At 36.6% G+C, this 15,222-nt stretch overlaps 1 protein-coding gene and 1 long non-coding RNA gene across 5 annotated transcripts in view; one reads left to right on the top strand and one right to left on the bottom strand.

The window, feature by feature from the left end:
- The window catches only part of LOC138749904 (uncharacterized), a 34,954-nt gene extending 31,566 nt beyond the window's left edge, over window positions 1–3,388 (top strand). Inside the window, exon 3 of the long non-coding RNA XR_011348934.1 lies at window positions 1,248–3,388. This is a non-coding gene — a long non-coding RNA (uncharacterized lncRNA). The remainder of the gene's footprint in view (window positions 1–1,247) is intronic.
- A 1,436-nt stretch (window positions 3,389–4,824) lies between these two features.
- The window catches only part of LOC138749880 (poly(rC)-binding protein 3), a 158,704-nt gene continuing 148,306 nt past the window's right edge, over window positions 4,825–15,222 (bottom strand). For all 4 annotated transcript variants that reach the window (XM_069911871.1, XM_069911900.1, XM_069911923.1 and 1 more), the window contains one exon: window positions 4,825–7,047. In XM_069911871.1, coding sequence (XP_069767972.1) covers window positions 7,011–7,047 — 37 coding nt within the window. In that variant the 3' untranslated portion in view covers window positions 4,825–7,010. The remainder of the gene's footprint in view (window positions 7,048–15,222) is intronic.

The following is a 15,222-nucleotide window of genomic DNA, read 5'->3' as shown; positions in this document are numbered from 1 at the left end:
GTAGGGAGGAGACCCCAATTTAAGGGGGAAAATAGCACTGGGAGAGGCGCACTTTTAAAGGATGGTGCTAAAGGGAAGGGTTCTGCACACAATAAGTGACAAGATAGCAGAAAACTTTATTTATAAATGGGACTGTAAATTGTTATGTGGTGACAAAGACACCCCCTTATTAAAATATATTCTTTATGTGTGGAACCAACTTAACCAATGCATTGGACTTAAAGTGGATGTCTTCAAAAACACCCCTGACTCAGAATGGCTTAATATCATGGACCCTATATAGCAAGATCCTGGATACCCGATGCCAGAAAGGGATCACGTGTATCAAGGACTGTTACAAGCAGGGACAACTTATGTAATTTAAACAGCTTAAAAATAAATATGATTTTTCAAACAGGACATTCTTTTTTTAAGGGAAAAATTGGGTACAGCTATGGTCCTATCAGTTTGCAGTGGCATGGAGACCCTGATTTGAAAGTGGAACATGCATAGGTTTATTATCGCAATGTATTTCTTACTCCAAGTGGAAAGCCCGAAGCCAGGTCTTCATAAATCTAGGCAAAGATGGGAGTCAGGCTTAGGTGTAACGATTGATGAAGGGTGCTGGTCAGACTGGTGCCATGATAGCATGTCTACAATCATTAATACTCAATACAGGATGGTGCAATATAATTTTCTACACCAGTTGTATACACCACACAAAATTAACAAGGCAAAGCCAGAAATTTCAGGTGCAGTATTGAAACGGGAATCTTTATTCACTCAACATGGTCATGCTCCTATGGAAACATTTATTTTGAATTCTTAAACAAATACTTTTTACATTTACTTTATATTATTTTGTACTTTTAAACATTTACTCTTTACTATGTATCCAATTAGTACTACTTGCAATTTAAATGCCATAATGATGGATGGATATAAGGGTGGCGAGATGAGATGGGGCATGTGGTAAGAATACTGATAAGAAAGAGGAGTAGAGATAATAGTGGTGGGAGGGGAGGAAGGACATGGCTTGAAATAGGATTGGAATGATGAACGAGAAATAATGGTGGAGGGTTTAGCAACAGGATGTAACCACGATAAGGGATATGATAGACTGAGCAAGCAAGCTCAGGATTTTACATAGAAAGAGGATGACAGGAGATCAGTGACCTGTTCTCTGATTGCCTCAGCCTTTACTTACAAATAAAGGTTAAAATTCTTGAAAAATTCTCCACATTTCCTGACTCATTTTTGCACTTCAGAAACCCTCAATAAAATTGGCGCTGCGAACAGGGTCAGAAAGAGACTTATCAGAAAGGAAGCGACTGGTCAAGTGCCCTTCCCAGCCCCTTGGGGATCTTCTTGGGACCAACAGACAAAGGATGGCCACTCATGAAAAGATAAGCAGTTTTTGCTTTAAATTTGGACTAAAATCCATTGGGAACGGGAGGTCTCCAAGGACACAGAAGTATCAAACGACAGTCAGAGGGTCTCTCCGATCCAAAGAACCTGTTTACAAAAGAGGATGGATGTTGTGTCTGACAGGAGATCAGTGAACTGTTCTCGGATTACCTCAGCCTTTACTTGCAAATAAAGGTTTAAACTTGAAGAATTCTCCGCATTGCCTGACTCATTTTTGGACTTCAGAAATCCATGACATTCCAAGGTAAGGCCCTTTTGAGTAGAGCAAGGCCAGGTCCTAAAGAAAATCATAGGTAAAGTATTTCCACAGGACCCAAAATTGTTCCTGTTGGGAAACATCATGGACATAAGACTTACAATGAAGCTGTCCAAGTTTCAAATCCTATTTGTGTTGATTGCTTTGGGGGTGGCCAGGAAGTGCATAGTTGGACTCTCATTTAGGCATTGTGTGCTGGAATGCAGAAATACAGAACTGTTCCCCTGGAGAAAATTACCTATAACTTAAGGAGGAAATATGACACCTTCCTTAAAATTTGGCAACCGTACCTGTATTATATAAGTGCAAAGATATAGTGTGGCTCCTTGTGCTTCGTCACTCTGTCTATTCCCTTCTACCCTCTCCGGGGGTGGGGGGAGGGGGTGGTGAGATTCAGCCAACCACCTTAATTAGGTTGAGTCACCAAAATAAAATATTCAAAACAAGAGGGGATCTTCTTCTTCGGAAGATTCCACAGGTTTTTTTTCACAGGCTTCTAGGTTTGATTGTTTATGTCACTGTCAGAGCTAGGGATGTGTGTTTCTTAAAGTGGAAATGTGCATGTTTCTTCAAAGGAAAATGTTTCTTAAAATGACAATGTTACAGTGTTATTTTGAAAATTGTAAAGATTTTATTGTTACGCGATATTTGTTTGAAAAATGGTATGGATAAAACACTAAAGTTTATTAGTCTTTATATTAACGGGTTAAATGGGAAAGTGAAAAGGAAAAGGATTGGCATACCTAAAGAAATTAAAAGGGGATACAATCTTTCTGCAGGAAATGCACCTTACCAAACTGGAACATGATAGATTAAAGAGAGGATGGTAGGACAAATAATATTATCTTCCTTTGGTCCAAAAGCAAGAGGGATAGTGATTCTAATTAATAAAAATACACCAGTATTAATAGAAAATATATTAATTGACCAAGCTGCAAGGTATGTAATGGCACATTGTAACATTTATGGAGAAGCATGGACATTTATGAATATTTATGCCCCAAATTATTTTGATGAAGCCTTTATGAAGGATATCTTCTTAAAAATGGCAGAGGGGAGACAAAATATATTGGTCAGAGGAGATTTCAATTTTTGCTTAGACCCAACATGAGATAAATCTACAAGAATAGTAAGAAGGGAGAAAGTGGAAAAAACCATCATTTCATATATAAATGATCTAAATCTGGAGGCAATTAAATCCCACGCAATATTTAGCGAGGCTTCTATCAGATCACTCACCACTAACATTAACTATTGCAATAATGGAAAAGCAGGAAAATGAATACAGATAGTGTCTTACTACAGTAAAGGTTAAAACCTTGTGTGTTTGATTCTTAGTTAATTTTGTGCCTTTCTCTTTAAAAAAGTATTGTTTGTAGTGTTTTACCCTAGTGACTATGACGTAACATGTCGTAATAACCGTGCAGACTAAGAGTTTGCACCTCATTCTTCGTTGAACTATGAAGGAAACATGAACTTGAGATAATTTTCTTTGAACTAGTCTTATTTCTTCTTGTATATCTCTTTAAAGTTGAATATCGTTATATCTTTAAATATAGCCAAATGCTTTGTTTATTCATGGTTATTAATATTAATGTGAAGTTACAAAAAATGTTCATTTGTTTTATCAACAAATTAAAGCTACATAAAGGTGCATCTACAAAATTTGGTTTATTGGATTAATAAGATAGTAATTTGGAATATCATCCCCATATTTCCTTGGAGATGTCATGTTTTGAAATTAGGAAATACTAAAACCTGGAAAGTGTTGTCTATAACTACCACGCTACTTAAAAGAACGGACTTCTGTGAGTTTATAAAGAGACGGATAGAAATATTTTGCAAAACAAACCAGCCATCTACTAACAATAGCTTTTTTGATGTGGGACACACTCAAAGCATATTTGAGGGGACAAATTATATCTGATGCAAAGAACATTAAGAGAGAATATATGGCAGAAGTAAACAGTTCAGAGAAAGATATTATAGAATTAGAGAAAAAAAAATCAAAGAACAGGACTACAAGAAGAATATAGACTACTGGAGAATAAAAAGCTAAGATTTATATTTACAATATAAATATATAGAGCAGAAAAAAACCTATCTTAAAAACTAAACAACAATATTATGAGTTAGGTGAAGAGATGCACAAAATCTTATTTTAGCAAATTAAAGCATCTTTAGACAATATTAAACAAAATTATACAAATCACAATTACTAGGAGACAAGAATGAAATGGAAGAATTTTTATTGAATATTGAACTTCCAAAACTAGAAGAGAGAGAAACAGTAGAACTAGACACTCCCTTTACAAAAGAAAATGAAAAAAACCCCAAGTACCCTCCAACCTAATAAATCATCACGGAAGGATGAGTTTTACAGACAATTCAAAGAATTATTAATGCCCCTGTTAATGGATATTCTGGAGCAAGCAGACCCTCCTGGAATCATTCTCAACAGCGATTATTACAGAGTCACCAAAAAAAAGTGACCCATTAAAAACTGTCATATAGGCCGATCTCTCTGTTAAATGCTGATTTATAAGATACTAGCAAAAGTGTTGGCAAATAGATTCAGACAATATCTACCAAAATTGATATACCCAGACCAGGTAGGATTTGTTAAAGGAAGACATACCTCAAATAGTTTATGAAGATTATTTAATACATTACACATGGCAAAATTTGAACGAAATCCAAGCATTACAGTCTCCCTGGACATGGAAAAAGTATTTGTTTGAAATTATCCTTTCCATTTAAAACACTGGAAAATTTTGACTCAGGCAGAACATTTATAAACTGGATAAAACTTTACATCATGACCTATAAGCTAAAATTATAACCAGTAATCAGATGTCAGCAGTGTTCCCTTGAGTACATCGAGTAGACAGGGATACCCCCTGTCCCCAGCACTTTTTCTTTTAGCAATTGAATAGAAGGGATCTGGATATACAGAGCTTCAAAGTTCGACAAGAAGAACACAGAATTAGTCTAATTCTATCGGACCCAACTAACTCTTTGGAAAAATTTCAAGGAACACTAGAAAAATATGGAAGAATATCTGGTTATAAAATAAATATGGACAAAAGCAAGATAATGACAAGACACATTTTGACTATGAAAGATACCAAAAGGAAGTAAATTTAAATGGAAGATGGATGAAATAAAATATCTTGGAATAGCAACTGACAACAATTTACAAAATCTGTATAAACTAAATTATGTTCCTCTTTTAGAGGAGACTGCAGAAAAGGAGAAACTTACCAATTACTCAAGTGGGTAAATCAAGTCAAACTGCAAGTAATGCCAAGACCGCAGTACCAATTTCAATCGCTGCCTATTCCGTTACCTAAAAATTTCTTTAAATTATAAACAATCATATTAGACAGTTCCTATGGAATAATAAGGTACCAAGAATCACACTGGAAAAAGTGACATGGGACTTTGGGCTGGGAGGACCAAGACTTCCAGATTTAAAAAAATACTACCTAGCTGCATAGGCGAGATTTTTTGAAGCCTTCTTTGTAGAAGACAGCCCTCTCCCCTTGGATCTAGATGGGAATGCTCTCAAATGGGGAGGGGGAAGCAAAAGATTTTATCTATAAATGGAGTGTCAAACCTCTAGAAAAAAAAATGGATAATTCCATACTAAAACATATGATCAGAACATGGCAAGAAATTAATTAATGTATAGGAAAAAAAGTAGGGATATCAATAAAAGCACCACTGTGTAAAAATGTGTTATTGCCTATGAATATGGGCAATAGAATATTAAATTTGTGCTATGACAAAGCCATAAGATAATATTAAAGACTTCTATATGGAAGGAAGTCTTATGTCCTTCAAACAGCTAAAATACAAATACGAAGCAGCCAATGGGACATTTTTTTGTTTTCTCCAACTTAGATCGTTCTTAAGAGAAAGATGGGGACCAATGTTGACCCCACCTGAAATTAGGGAAACGGAACGAATGGTGTGGATGGGGAATACACCCAAATTTATAACAAAAATTTGCTATGCTCTCCAAAGCTAAAGTGCAAAACCAAGGTTACAGAGGTCAAGGGAAAGATGGGAGTCGGACTTGGGTGTGGTGATTTCAGAAAGAAGCTGGTCATATCGGTGTAAGGACATCAATTATAAATGCAAGATATGGACTGGTTCACAACATTTACATAGATCAAAAGCATAAATATTAGAGATGCATTTCAAATGTGGGACTGATACAAGAACTATTTTTTTTACATGCTACATGGTCATGCATGAAGGTGAGGCCCATTCTGGCAAGACATCACAGAAAAATTAACCAGGATTACAGGAGGGGCCTCCACGGGTGACCCAGAGCTATATCTACTTGGTAATTTCATGGAAATAAACAACAAATTGAATAAATATCAAATCTGTAGCAAAAAAAATGTATTGTGATCACTTGGAAGTCCAACTCCCCTCTATTTATAGCATGATGGACTGCAGAAATGAACAGCTGAATACCTATGGGAAAAAAAAAATCACATAAAATTTAAAGAATAAATATGACACTTTTGCAAAGTCCTGGCAGCCATACCTGGACCACATAGGGGCCCAAATACAGTAATAATAAAAAGGACGATTAAGCTTACTATTATACATATCCAAATGTGATTTCCCCAGTTGTATTCTATATATTTAAAAGAGATGCAAGTTCTGACGGTCTGTGGCTTCGTACGTATGGTTGGGGGTGGGGGAAGGACTTTTGTTTTTGTTGTTTGAAAGAAAAAAATTAAGATATTGTGATATTGAAGATTTTATTTTCTATATTTTTGAAAATTCAAAAATATTCAAAAAAATACTGATTAAACATATCTCTACAGCCAGTACTTTTGTAGAAGCCTATCAGATATCAGACATTTTATTAAATATAATTTATATAAACATTTTCATACAACTCACAAGCAATTGTAAATATGCCATTTAATTATATGGCTCACAGATTTTTTGTTTTCTTGGGAGAGTTTTTATTTATAAAAATTATAACTTTAAAGTTGCTTTAAATCTATGACAGATGATTCAGAATTCGAGTTCCATCAACCCATGCTTTGTTAAAAGGGTTGCTGAAAGGTGAATATATGAAAAAAACTTTAAACATTTAAACATGTGCTACAATAAAATGTAAAATTGTAATAATGATGTAATAACATAAGAGTACAATCATTTAATAATAGAGGCAACAAAAGCATTTATTTTGTAACTTCCACGTTAGTGGTAGGGATTCTTCATTTATTCTGCAGATTAAAGTCCATAGAAATCAATGTCACATGAGCCAGTGAGAACGTTCAGTCTTGTAACTAATGCAGTTTTGTATGCAGGTACATTACAGAGACCCCGGGTTAGATACTTCTGAAGTGAGCCTAAAATGCAGAACAAAATCAAGAAAGACAGAAAAGCAAAGTACTTCTCAACCATGAAATTGTTCTTAAATGCAATACAGCAAGTATGATACATTGGCGTATTGTGATGGCATTTTCAACAGTAAGAACAGAATTCTAGGATGAAAAAAATCACGACAAATTCTCAAAGAGAACACATTCTTAATTAGTTGAGAGTTTTGGACATTGCTTCCAAATAATTCCTTCATTCTACATAGGAAAACAGAATTTGCAAAAGTAAACAACGCCATAAAATCAACAGATCTAACTCAAAAGTACAAATTAGTGCAATTCTGCTAAAGGTGCAGACATCTCCAGGCTATAACATGCATTGTAATACTTTCTGTCTTCCTGAAGAAAAAAATTGAACACATTTTAAAATTATTTTGTTTTTCTCTTCAATATAGATTAAAAAACACTGAATACAGATAAAGCTTTATATTTTGGTTTATAGAAAGCAAATTGAATAGTCATGATTGAAGAAACTGAAGAAAATCAGAGAAATACTGTATTAAATATATTACTATATTAGTGTTGCAAAAGTAAATTAAAACAAGAGGAAAGGAAAAACAAAAAACTCAATATTAACTAGTTCCAACAGTAACTAGTTCCAACAGATAATAACCAGGTTTTTGGTGAGATTTAATTCATCACTGACAATATTATCAAACTACATAATTAATATTTTAAGCCTTAGGCCCAGTCATGATGTGGATCCCAATTTTTAATATACTTACGAAAAAATATCCAGAAGTCAATTTCTGACTCATTCTACATTGGTTATTATTTTCTTTTGATTATTTGCTGCCCCTCATTCTTCTCTTCAGGTAATTTCATGGCAATTATTATGTAAAAAAATTAACAGTTAATATCAATAAATTATTCAGCTTAAAGACAGAGCATCTCATACTTTTCTCATTGAGACATCTGTACTGTTAGAGTGTGAGTGCTAGTGCTAATCCTGACCATTGATGGAGTTGGGAGATGAGATGTTGCATCTTGTGTCGATTCAAATTGGATACCTCCACAAGACCTTGTCTGTGTTGTTCTAGCTCATAAATATAGTTTTAAACAAACCGGTTTTTCATTACAATAATAAGCATCATATGATAGCAGAAGTGAGAAACAGTTGATATAGCAGCAGAGAAATGGAAAGTATGAAGCTCCTGATGCTGTAAATTGGATTTGAAATGCCAACCATGAGTGGAAGCTGTTCAGACAAAGATTCATCTGTACCTGCAAGCTATTGGAGGCACTGAAGATTGCACTGCTACTTACAGTGGCTGGACCTCAAGCACTAGAGGTTTTCAATACATTTGTTTTTGCTGAGGCAGAAGACCAGGGCAACTTCGACAAGATTATGGAAATGTTTGCTGAACACTGTTTACCAAAGAAAAATAAAACGTTCGAGAAGTTTGGTTGCACTCATGCGCACAGCTGCAAGAAGAGAGCTTTGACAATTTTTTTAATGATCTTGAAATTAAAAGCAAGAACATGGAATTTTTGATTACTGCAAGATTCACCGATCGGTGATCAAATTGCATTCGGAATTATTGATAAGAGAGTGAGAGAGAGGTTGCTGAGAGAGACAGAGCTTACCTTAGCTGAAGCTGTGAAGATATGCCATGCCAGTGAATTAGCTCTGCAGCACATGAAAAAGTTCAGTGAAAGTGCAAAAGGCAGTGAAAATGAAGGCAATGCCATAGTGTGTCCTCACACAAACAAAAAGTGTGATATAGGGAAATAACAAGGGCAAATAGTGTGGCACTCAACATGCATCAAAACAATGCCTAACTTATGGAAAAGTCTGTAATAAGTTCAAAGGACAGAATCACTACGCAATGTTTTTCCAAAGGGAAATAAAACAGAAGTAAAAGTGTACACACTATAAAAGAAACTGCCCCCCGATGATACACTTTTCATGGGCATGGTAGTGCAGGAAGATGGTAAACCACATACACTGAAGAGCCAACCATGAAAAGGGTTGGGCAGGTCAGGTAAACTGTGTCATTGCATACAAACGGAACAAATATTCCTTTCAAGCTGGATACAGGGGCAAAGGACAATTTGATCTGTGAGCGCTACATTAGCGCAATGAAGATAAAGACATACATCTATGCAAACCATGTCTAGCTCAAAGCCTACAATGGACAGAGCATCGACACTCAAGGTAAAAATTAAAAATAAAGAGCACCATCTCAGGTTTACAGTAGTCCCAGATGGACATGAATCACTGATTAGTGACAAAGCATGTGAAAACTTAAGCTTAGTCAAAAGGGTATACCACATCAACAGCTACAGTGCATGGAACAGCGAAGAGGAAATAGTGGATTAATTTCCAGGCATCTTCAAGGGGTTTGGAGTTCTACAATTCACCTTTAAGATACAGTTAAAGGAGGATGCACAGCCAGTAGTACATTCACTTTCCTCTTCAACCATTATGTATATGATCTACCATCATTCAGAGACAGACCGCAAGCCATTAATAATGATAATCAAAAAAAATCTCAGTAAAATGTCGCTGAGAATCCAAAGACTAAGGATGAAACTACAATGTTATGACTTTGAATTGGTGTACACACCAGGGAAATTTATTGTGTTAGCTGATGCATTATCCAGACAATGACACAGGGTAAAGCACACAATAAGGGTTCCACAGAGACAGATGTGAATCTGATCACTGAATCTCTTCCTGTATCTGACATGAAATCCAAGCAGATCACAGCTGAAACTAAAAAAGACAGTTCTACAGAAATTCATCAAGAATCTGAATGAAGGTGGCCTCGAGGTGAATGTCAGCTATACTACAACATCAGAGTTGAGCCAAGTGTTGTCAATGGGCTTTCTACTCAGACAGAGCAGAATTCCCATCCCTCAATCACCGCGACAAGAGATGCTGAAAAGGGTGCATGAGGGGCACCTTGGAATGGAAAAATGCAAGAGGAGGGCCAGAACTACTGTTTATTGCCCAGAGATAAATGCTGACATTTACAGGATGGTTTCTAGCTGTTGGACCTATTTGAAACATCATCAAAGCAGGCAAAGGAACCTGTGATAATAACTGACATACTGGTAGAAACATAGCAGAAAGTTGGATCTGATCTATTCCACATAGATGGAAAGAATTACTTTCTGGTTATTGACTATCTATCAAATGATCTGGAGATTGCTTTGCTTCCTAATATGTCTGCTGCTTGTGTGATCAAATATATAAAATCGATCTTTGCAAGACATGGAATTCCTCAAATTGTCTACCGTGTTCATGGCCATGCTATAGCTGTAAAGAATTCCAGAACTTTGCAGAAGAGTATGTATTTTGACATGTGACTTCGAGTCTTCTGCATCCACAGTCAAACAGTAAAGCAGAGAAAGGAGTTCACATAGTTAAACAGTTGCTCAAAAAATACTAAACAGTGGCTCAGATCCGTATCTAGCTCTATTGACTTACAGAGCTTCACCACTTGAACACGGCATGTCATCTGCTGAACTTCTGATGGGACATAAACTATGCACAATACTTCCCTACACTGCAGACCCAAACAAGAATAGAGATGTCGAGCGGAAACAGAAGTGTTTGCAATGGAGAAAAGAAGAAAAGTAAATCAAGCCAGCAAGAAGCTTAGGGCCATTGACACAACATGACACAGTGAGACTCAGAGATTCTAACACTTGGGACAAAAAGGCTACTCTCCTGGAGGAAGTAAATCCAAGATCTTATACTGCCAGAACGGACGACAGTCAAATACTGAAAATGAATCGAAAGGGCCTGCTGAAAATGCAAAAGATTCTGCAGGAACAGACAAATGCAGAAGATCCAGCCTGCACAGCAACAGAGGAAACACCACCAGTGCTAGACAGTAGTGGACCAGCAGAGCCGACACAAGCACCTGTGCTAATAAGATCCACACATGCTATCAAAGAACCTGACAGGCTGAATCTCAAAACGAAAAAGAACTGCAAATTTAAAAAGTTTGTGCTGCCGATGTTAGTGTTTGTGTTCAATTTAATTTGAAATGAATACTGTATTAGTGTGTCATGTTGTTTGATTAAACATCTCAAGGAAAGGGGCTGTACTGATAGAGTGAGAGTCAGGAGATAGGTCGATTCAAAATGGATGCCTCCACAAGTTCTTGTTTGTGTCTAGCTAATAAATATGGTTGTTTTAAATGAACCCAAGTTTCTTTACTACAATAATAAGAAACATCACAGCATCATGCATATTAATTAAAAAAAATAGAGGTTGCTGAACAGGAAACGGAAGGAACAACTCTGATCAATTTAACTTCTTGGTAACTGCATCAGATGGTAGTTGTCATCTGCTCAAGTTCAATTTAACATTCAACCTAGGATCCTCCTGGGCTAACTGACTGAGCTATTCTTGGAATAAACTTGCTATGCTTCAGAGAAGATGTTTTATTTGTGATTCACGTAAGACAGCATTGTAATTTATTATTGCTTCAGCCTATTGTGGATCTCCGAGTGATCTCAAACTATATTTACTCCATCAAATTCCTAACAAGCAAGCCTAAGTGTATACTTGTGCACGTACAGAAATGAACAATACCAATGTTATATATATATTCTTCACTATTTACAACATATTTATAATAAGTTTTCATTCATATCATTTTGAGCACATCAAGCAGATTATAAGCAACGGGCTACAGATGTTTACATTTGTAAATTACAATTTGGAAGTATTTTGAGTCAGTCCTTAAAACACTTTGCATGGACTGTGCCTCACAACAACAAACCTAAACCACCATTCAGTACAATAATCTCACAGAACAGATATTAAACTAATTACATAATGGCTACATCCCATTTAAACTTGCATAGTTCAGATACCCAAGATCCAAATTATCCTCAATCTTGTAAAAATTGTAGTATTTGCAGAACACACAACTTCCCATCCCCTTTACTCCTGTAAAACAAGTATATGTGCATGCCTGTGTCCAACTGAGGGGCCTAGGGTAATCTCAGTCAATCAAGTAGCAATAGATTATTGCTAGCAACTCATTCTAACTGGCTCACAACAGGTAATCCCACTTCACCTATAATAAACATATCTAATTTACAAATGAATATGGTAAATATAATAAATTCAGACATTCTATGAGATTGTATTGTTCCATATTGACTGGGACTTCCATACTGTAAAAGGGCTAGATGGCTTGGAGTTTGTCAAATGTGTTCAGGAATTTATTTAAAAAAATCAACATATAGAGGTACCAACTAGAGAGAGTGCAATACTGGATCTTCTATTAGGCAACGAGACAGGAAAGGTGACAGAAATATATGCAGGGAAACATTATGGGTCCAGTGATCATAATGCCATTAGTTTCAAGTTAATTATGGAGAAGGATAGGTCTGGACCTCAGATTGAGATTCTCAATTGGAGAAAGGTCAATTTTGAGAAAGGATCTAGAATATGTGGATTGGGATGTTGTTTTTGGGCAAGGATGTGTGAGGTAAGTGGAGGACCTTCAAAGGTGAAATTTTGAGAGTACAGAGTTTGTATCTCCCTGTCAGGATGAAAGGATAAGTTAACAAAGCATAGGGAACCTTGATTTTAAAGGGATATTGGGGATCTGGTTTGGAAGAGGAGAGAGGTGCATTGCATATTTCAGCAACACAGAACAAATGAGGTACTTGAGGAGTATAAAAAATGCAAGAAAAACCTCAAGAAAGCGAAAAGAAGACACAAGGTTGCTTTGACAGACAACGCGAGGGATAATCTTCAGGGTTTCCTCAGGTACATTAAGAACAAAAGGATAGTAAGGGACAAAATAGATTAGAGTGGTTGGCTATGTATGGAGCCAGAACAGATTGGAGAGATTTTAAGTGGGTTTTTTGCATCAGTATTTACTCAGGAAACTGGCACAGAGCTTAGGAAACTAAGGAAAGCAAGCAATAAGGTCATGGAACTGATACAGATTGAAGAGAAGGAAGTGCTTGCTGTTTTAAAGCAAATAAGGGCAGATAAATAACCAGGGCTTGACAAGATATTCCCTCAGTCCTTGAGGGAGGCTAGTGTAGAAATTGCAGGGGATCTGGCAGAAATATTTAAAATACCCTTAGCCATGCGTGAGGTGCTGGAGGATTGGAGGGTAGCTCATGCTGTTCTGTTGTTTAAAGAGGATCCAAAAGTAATTCTGGAAATTATAATCCGGAGAGCATGACAACAATAGTAGGTAAATTATTGGAAGGCGTTCCAAGAAATCAGATATAGAAAAATTTGGATTGCCAGGGTCGGATTAGGGATGGCGAACATGGTTTTGTGTATGGTAGGTCACGTTTCACCAATCTTATAGAGTTTTTCGAGGAAGTTACCAGGAAAGTTGATGAAGGAAAGATTGGGGATGTTGCCGACATGGACTAAAGTACGGCCATTGACAATTTTCCACATGGAAGCTTAGTCAGAAGCTCAGAATTCATGATGAGGTAGTTAACTGGATTCGACATTGACAACACGGGAAAAGCCAGAGTGGTAGTGGATGATTGCTTTGCTATCCTCCACCAATTCCATATCCTTTGATTCTATTAATATTCAATAATCATTTAATCAGCTCTGAAGATACTCAACATCCCAGTGTTCTTAGGTAGACAATTCCAAATATTCTCTGGCTGAGAAAGTTTCTCCTCATCTGTCCAGAACTGTCATTCCTTAATCTGAGAATTCTAAGTATAGAAGGGCAAACATCTACCTTGTGGAGTCCTATAAGAATTTTCTATGATTACAAGATTGCCTCTTATTTTTCGAACTCTTGAGTTTAGGTTCAGTCTGCTTAATCTTTCCTCATGCTAAATCTGATTTCTTTCTATGTGATATATGCCTCTAATACTAAAACTTAAATGGAGTCTTGCACTGTCTGTTCTTTCACAAATATAGCCTTCCTTAATGCTAAAGGTTGACATTCAACCAGTCTCCATGAAAAATTCACCATCTTCAGGGCGTAAACTTTATCCCCTTAGAGCAGAACATAGTGCAGCCAATACTCTGTTACTGTTTCAAAGGATTCAGTTTTTCATATGGAGTTTACAGCTTCTCCCTGTGACTTCTTCTCCCTGTCACCCTTGTGCGCCATTTCTTAAATCCCAAGCACATAGCTGTAGGTTAATTGGCTGTCTTAAATGTCCCCTTATATAAAGCTTTGGTTAGGCTGTATTTGCAGTATTGTTTGCAATTCTGGTTGCCCCATTACAAGAAGGATGTGGCAATGTGGGAAAGAATACAGAAGAGGTTTACCCAGTTGTTAGAGGGATTAATTTATGGGAACAAATTTGGGAGCTTTCTCTGGATGACAAGGGGTCATCCCTAATAGAAATGCTTAAAATTCTGAGAGGCATTTATTGGGCACATAGAATATTTTTGCCAAGAGTAAAAATATCACATACAACTACAGGACATGCATTAAAAGAGAGGGAGAAGTTCCCCACCCCAACACACAAAGAGTGGTAGGTGCCAGGGTTAATAGTAGTAGTAGATACAATAATAGCATTTAAGAAGCTTCCTAGACACATGAAATTGCAGGGAATAGAGGGATATGGATCATGTGCGAACAGCAGAGTTTTAATTTGGATATCATGTCTGTGGCAGATATCATGGGCCAAGGGGCCTGTTCCTGTGCTACATTCAATGTGTAGTTGGGTGGCAGAGTATTGTGGGAAATTTATTGGTACACAAGAGATAATTAATTAAATGGAAATTGGAGAGAATGTGAGTAACGGGATTGATCCGCGAACCTGCAAATACTCAATGACCTGATTGGTTGCCTTCAACAGCTCTCCTTCAATTGTTCTACCAATTATTTAGATGGGTCATCCTATCCAATACCTTCATCGCTCCAATTGAATCACCTATCAATACCCTTAGTTCCAGCCTTGACAAACCCATTTCAGAACTAAAATTCTATATTCTTTGCAAGAGCTTTGATAATCTTCTCCATATCCTCATCAAGTCAAATCTCATTCTCTCTGGAACTAAATTATATGCAATCACCTAATTATATTCCCAAATAATTCTAGGACAATCACTTTTTTCCACAGAAATTCTAGAAATTGCTAAGGCTTTTACAGGTGGTCTTCACTTTAATATTCAATTGGCATTTGCAGCCAGAATGCCCAAAACCCAACAGCCAATCAGGGAATACTCCA

This window comes from Narcine bancroftii, chromosome 1 (genome assembly GCF_036971445.1).
Source record: "Narcine bancroftii isolate sNarBan1 chromosome 1, sNarBan1.hap1, whole genome shotgun sequence".
Classification (NCBI taxonomy): Eukaryota; Metazoa; Chordata; class Chondrichthyes; order Torpediniformes; family Narcinidae; genus Narcine; species Narcine bancroftii.
Note: the sequence above shows the minus strand (reverse complement) of the source record. Positions and strands in the feature narration are given on the sequence as shown.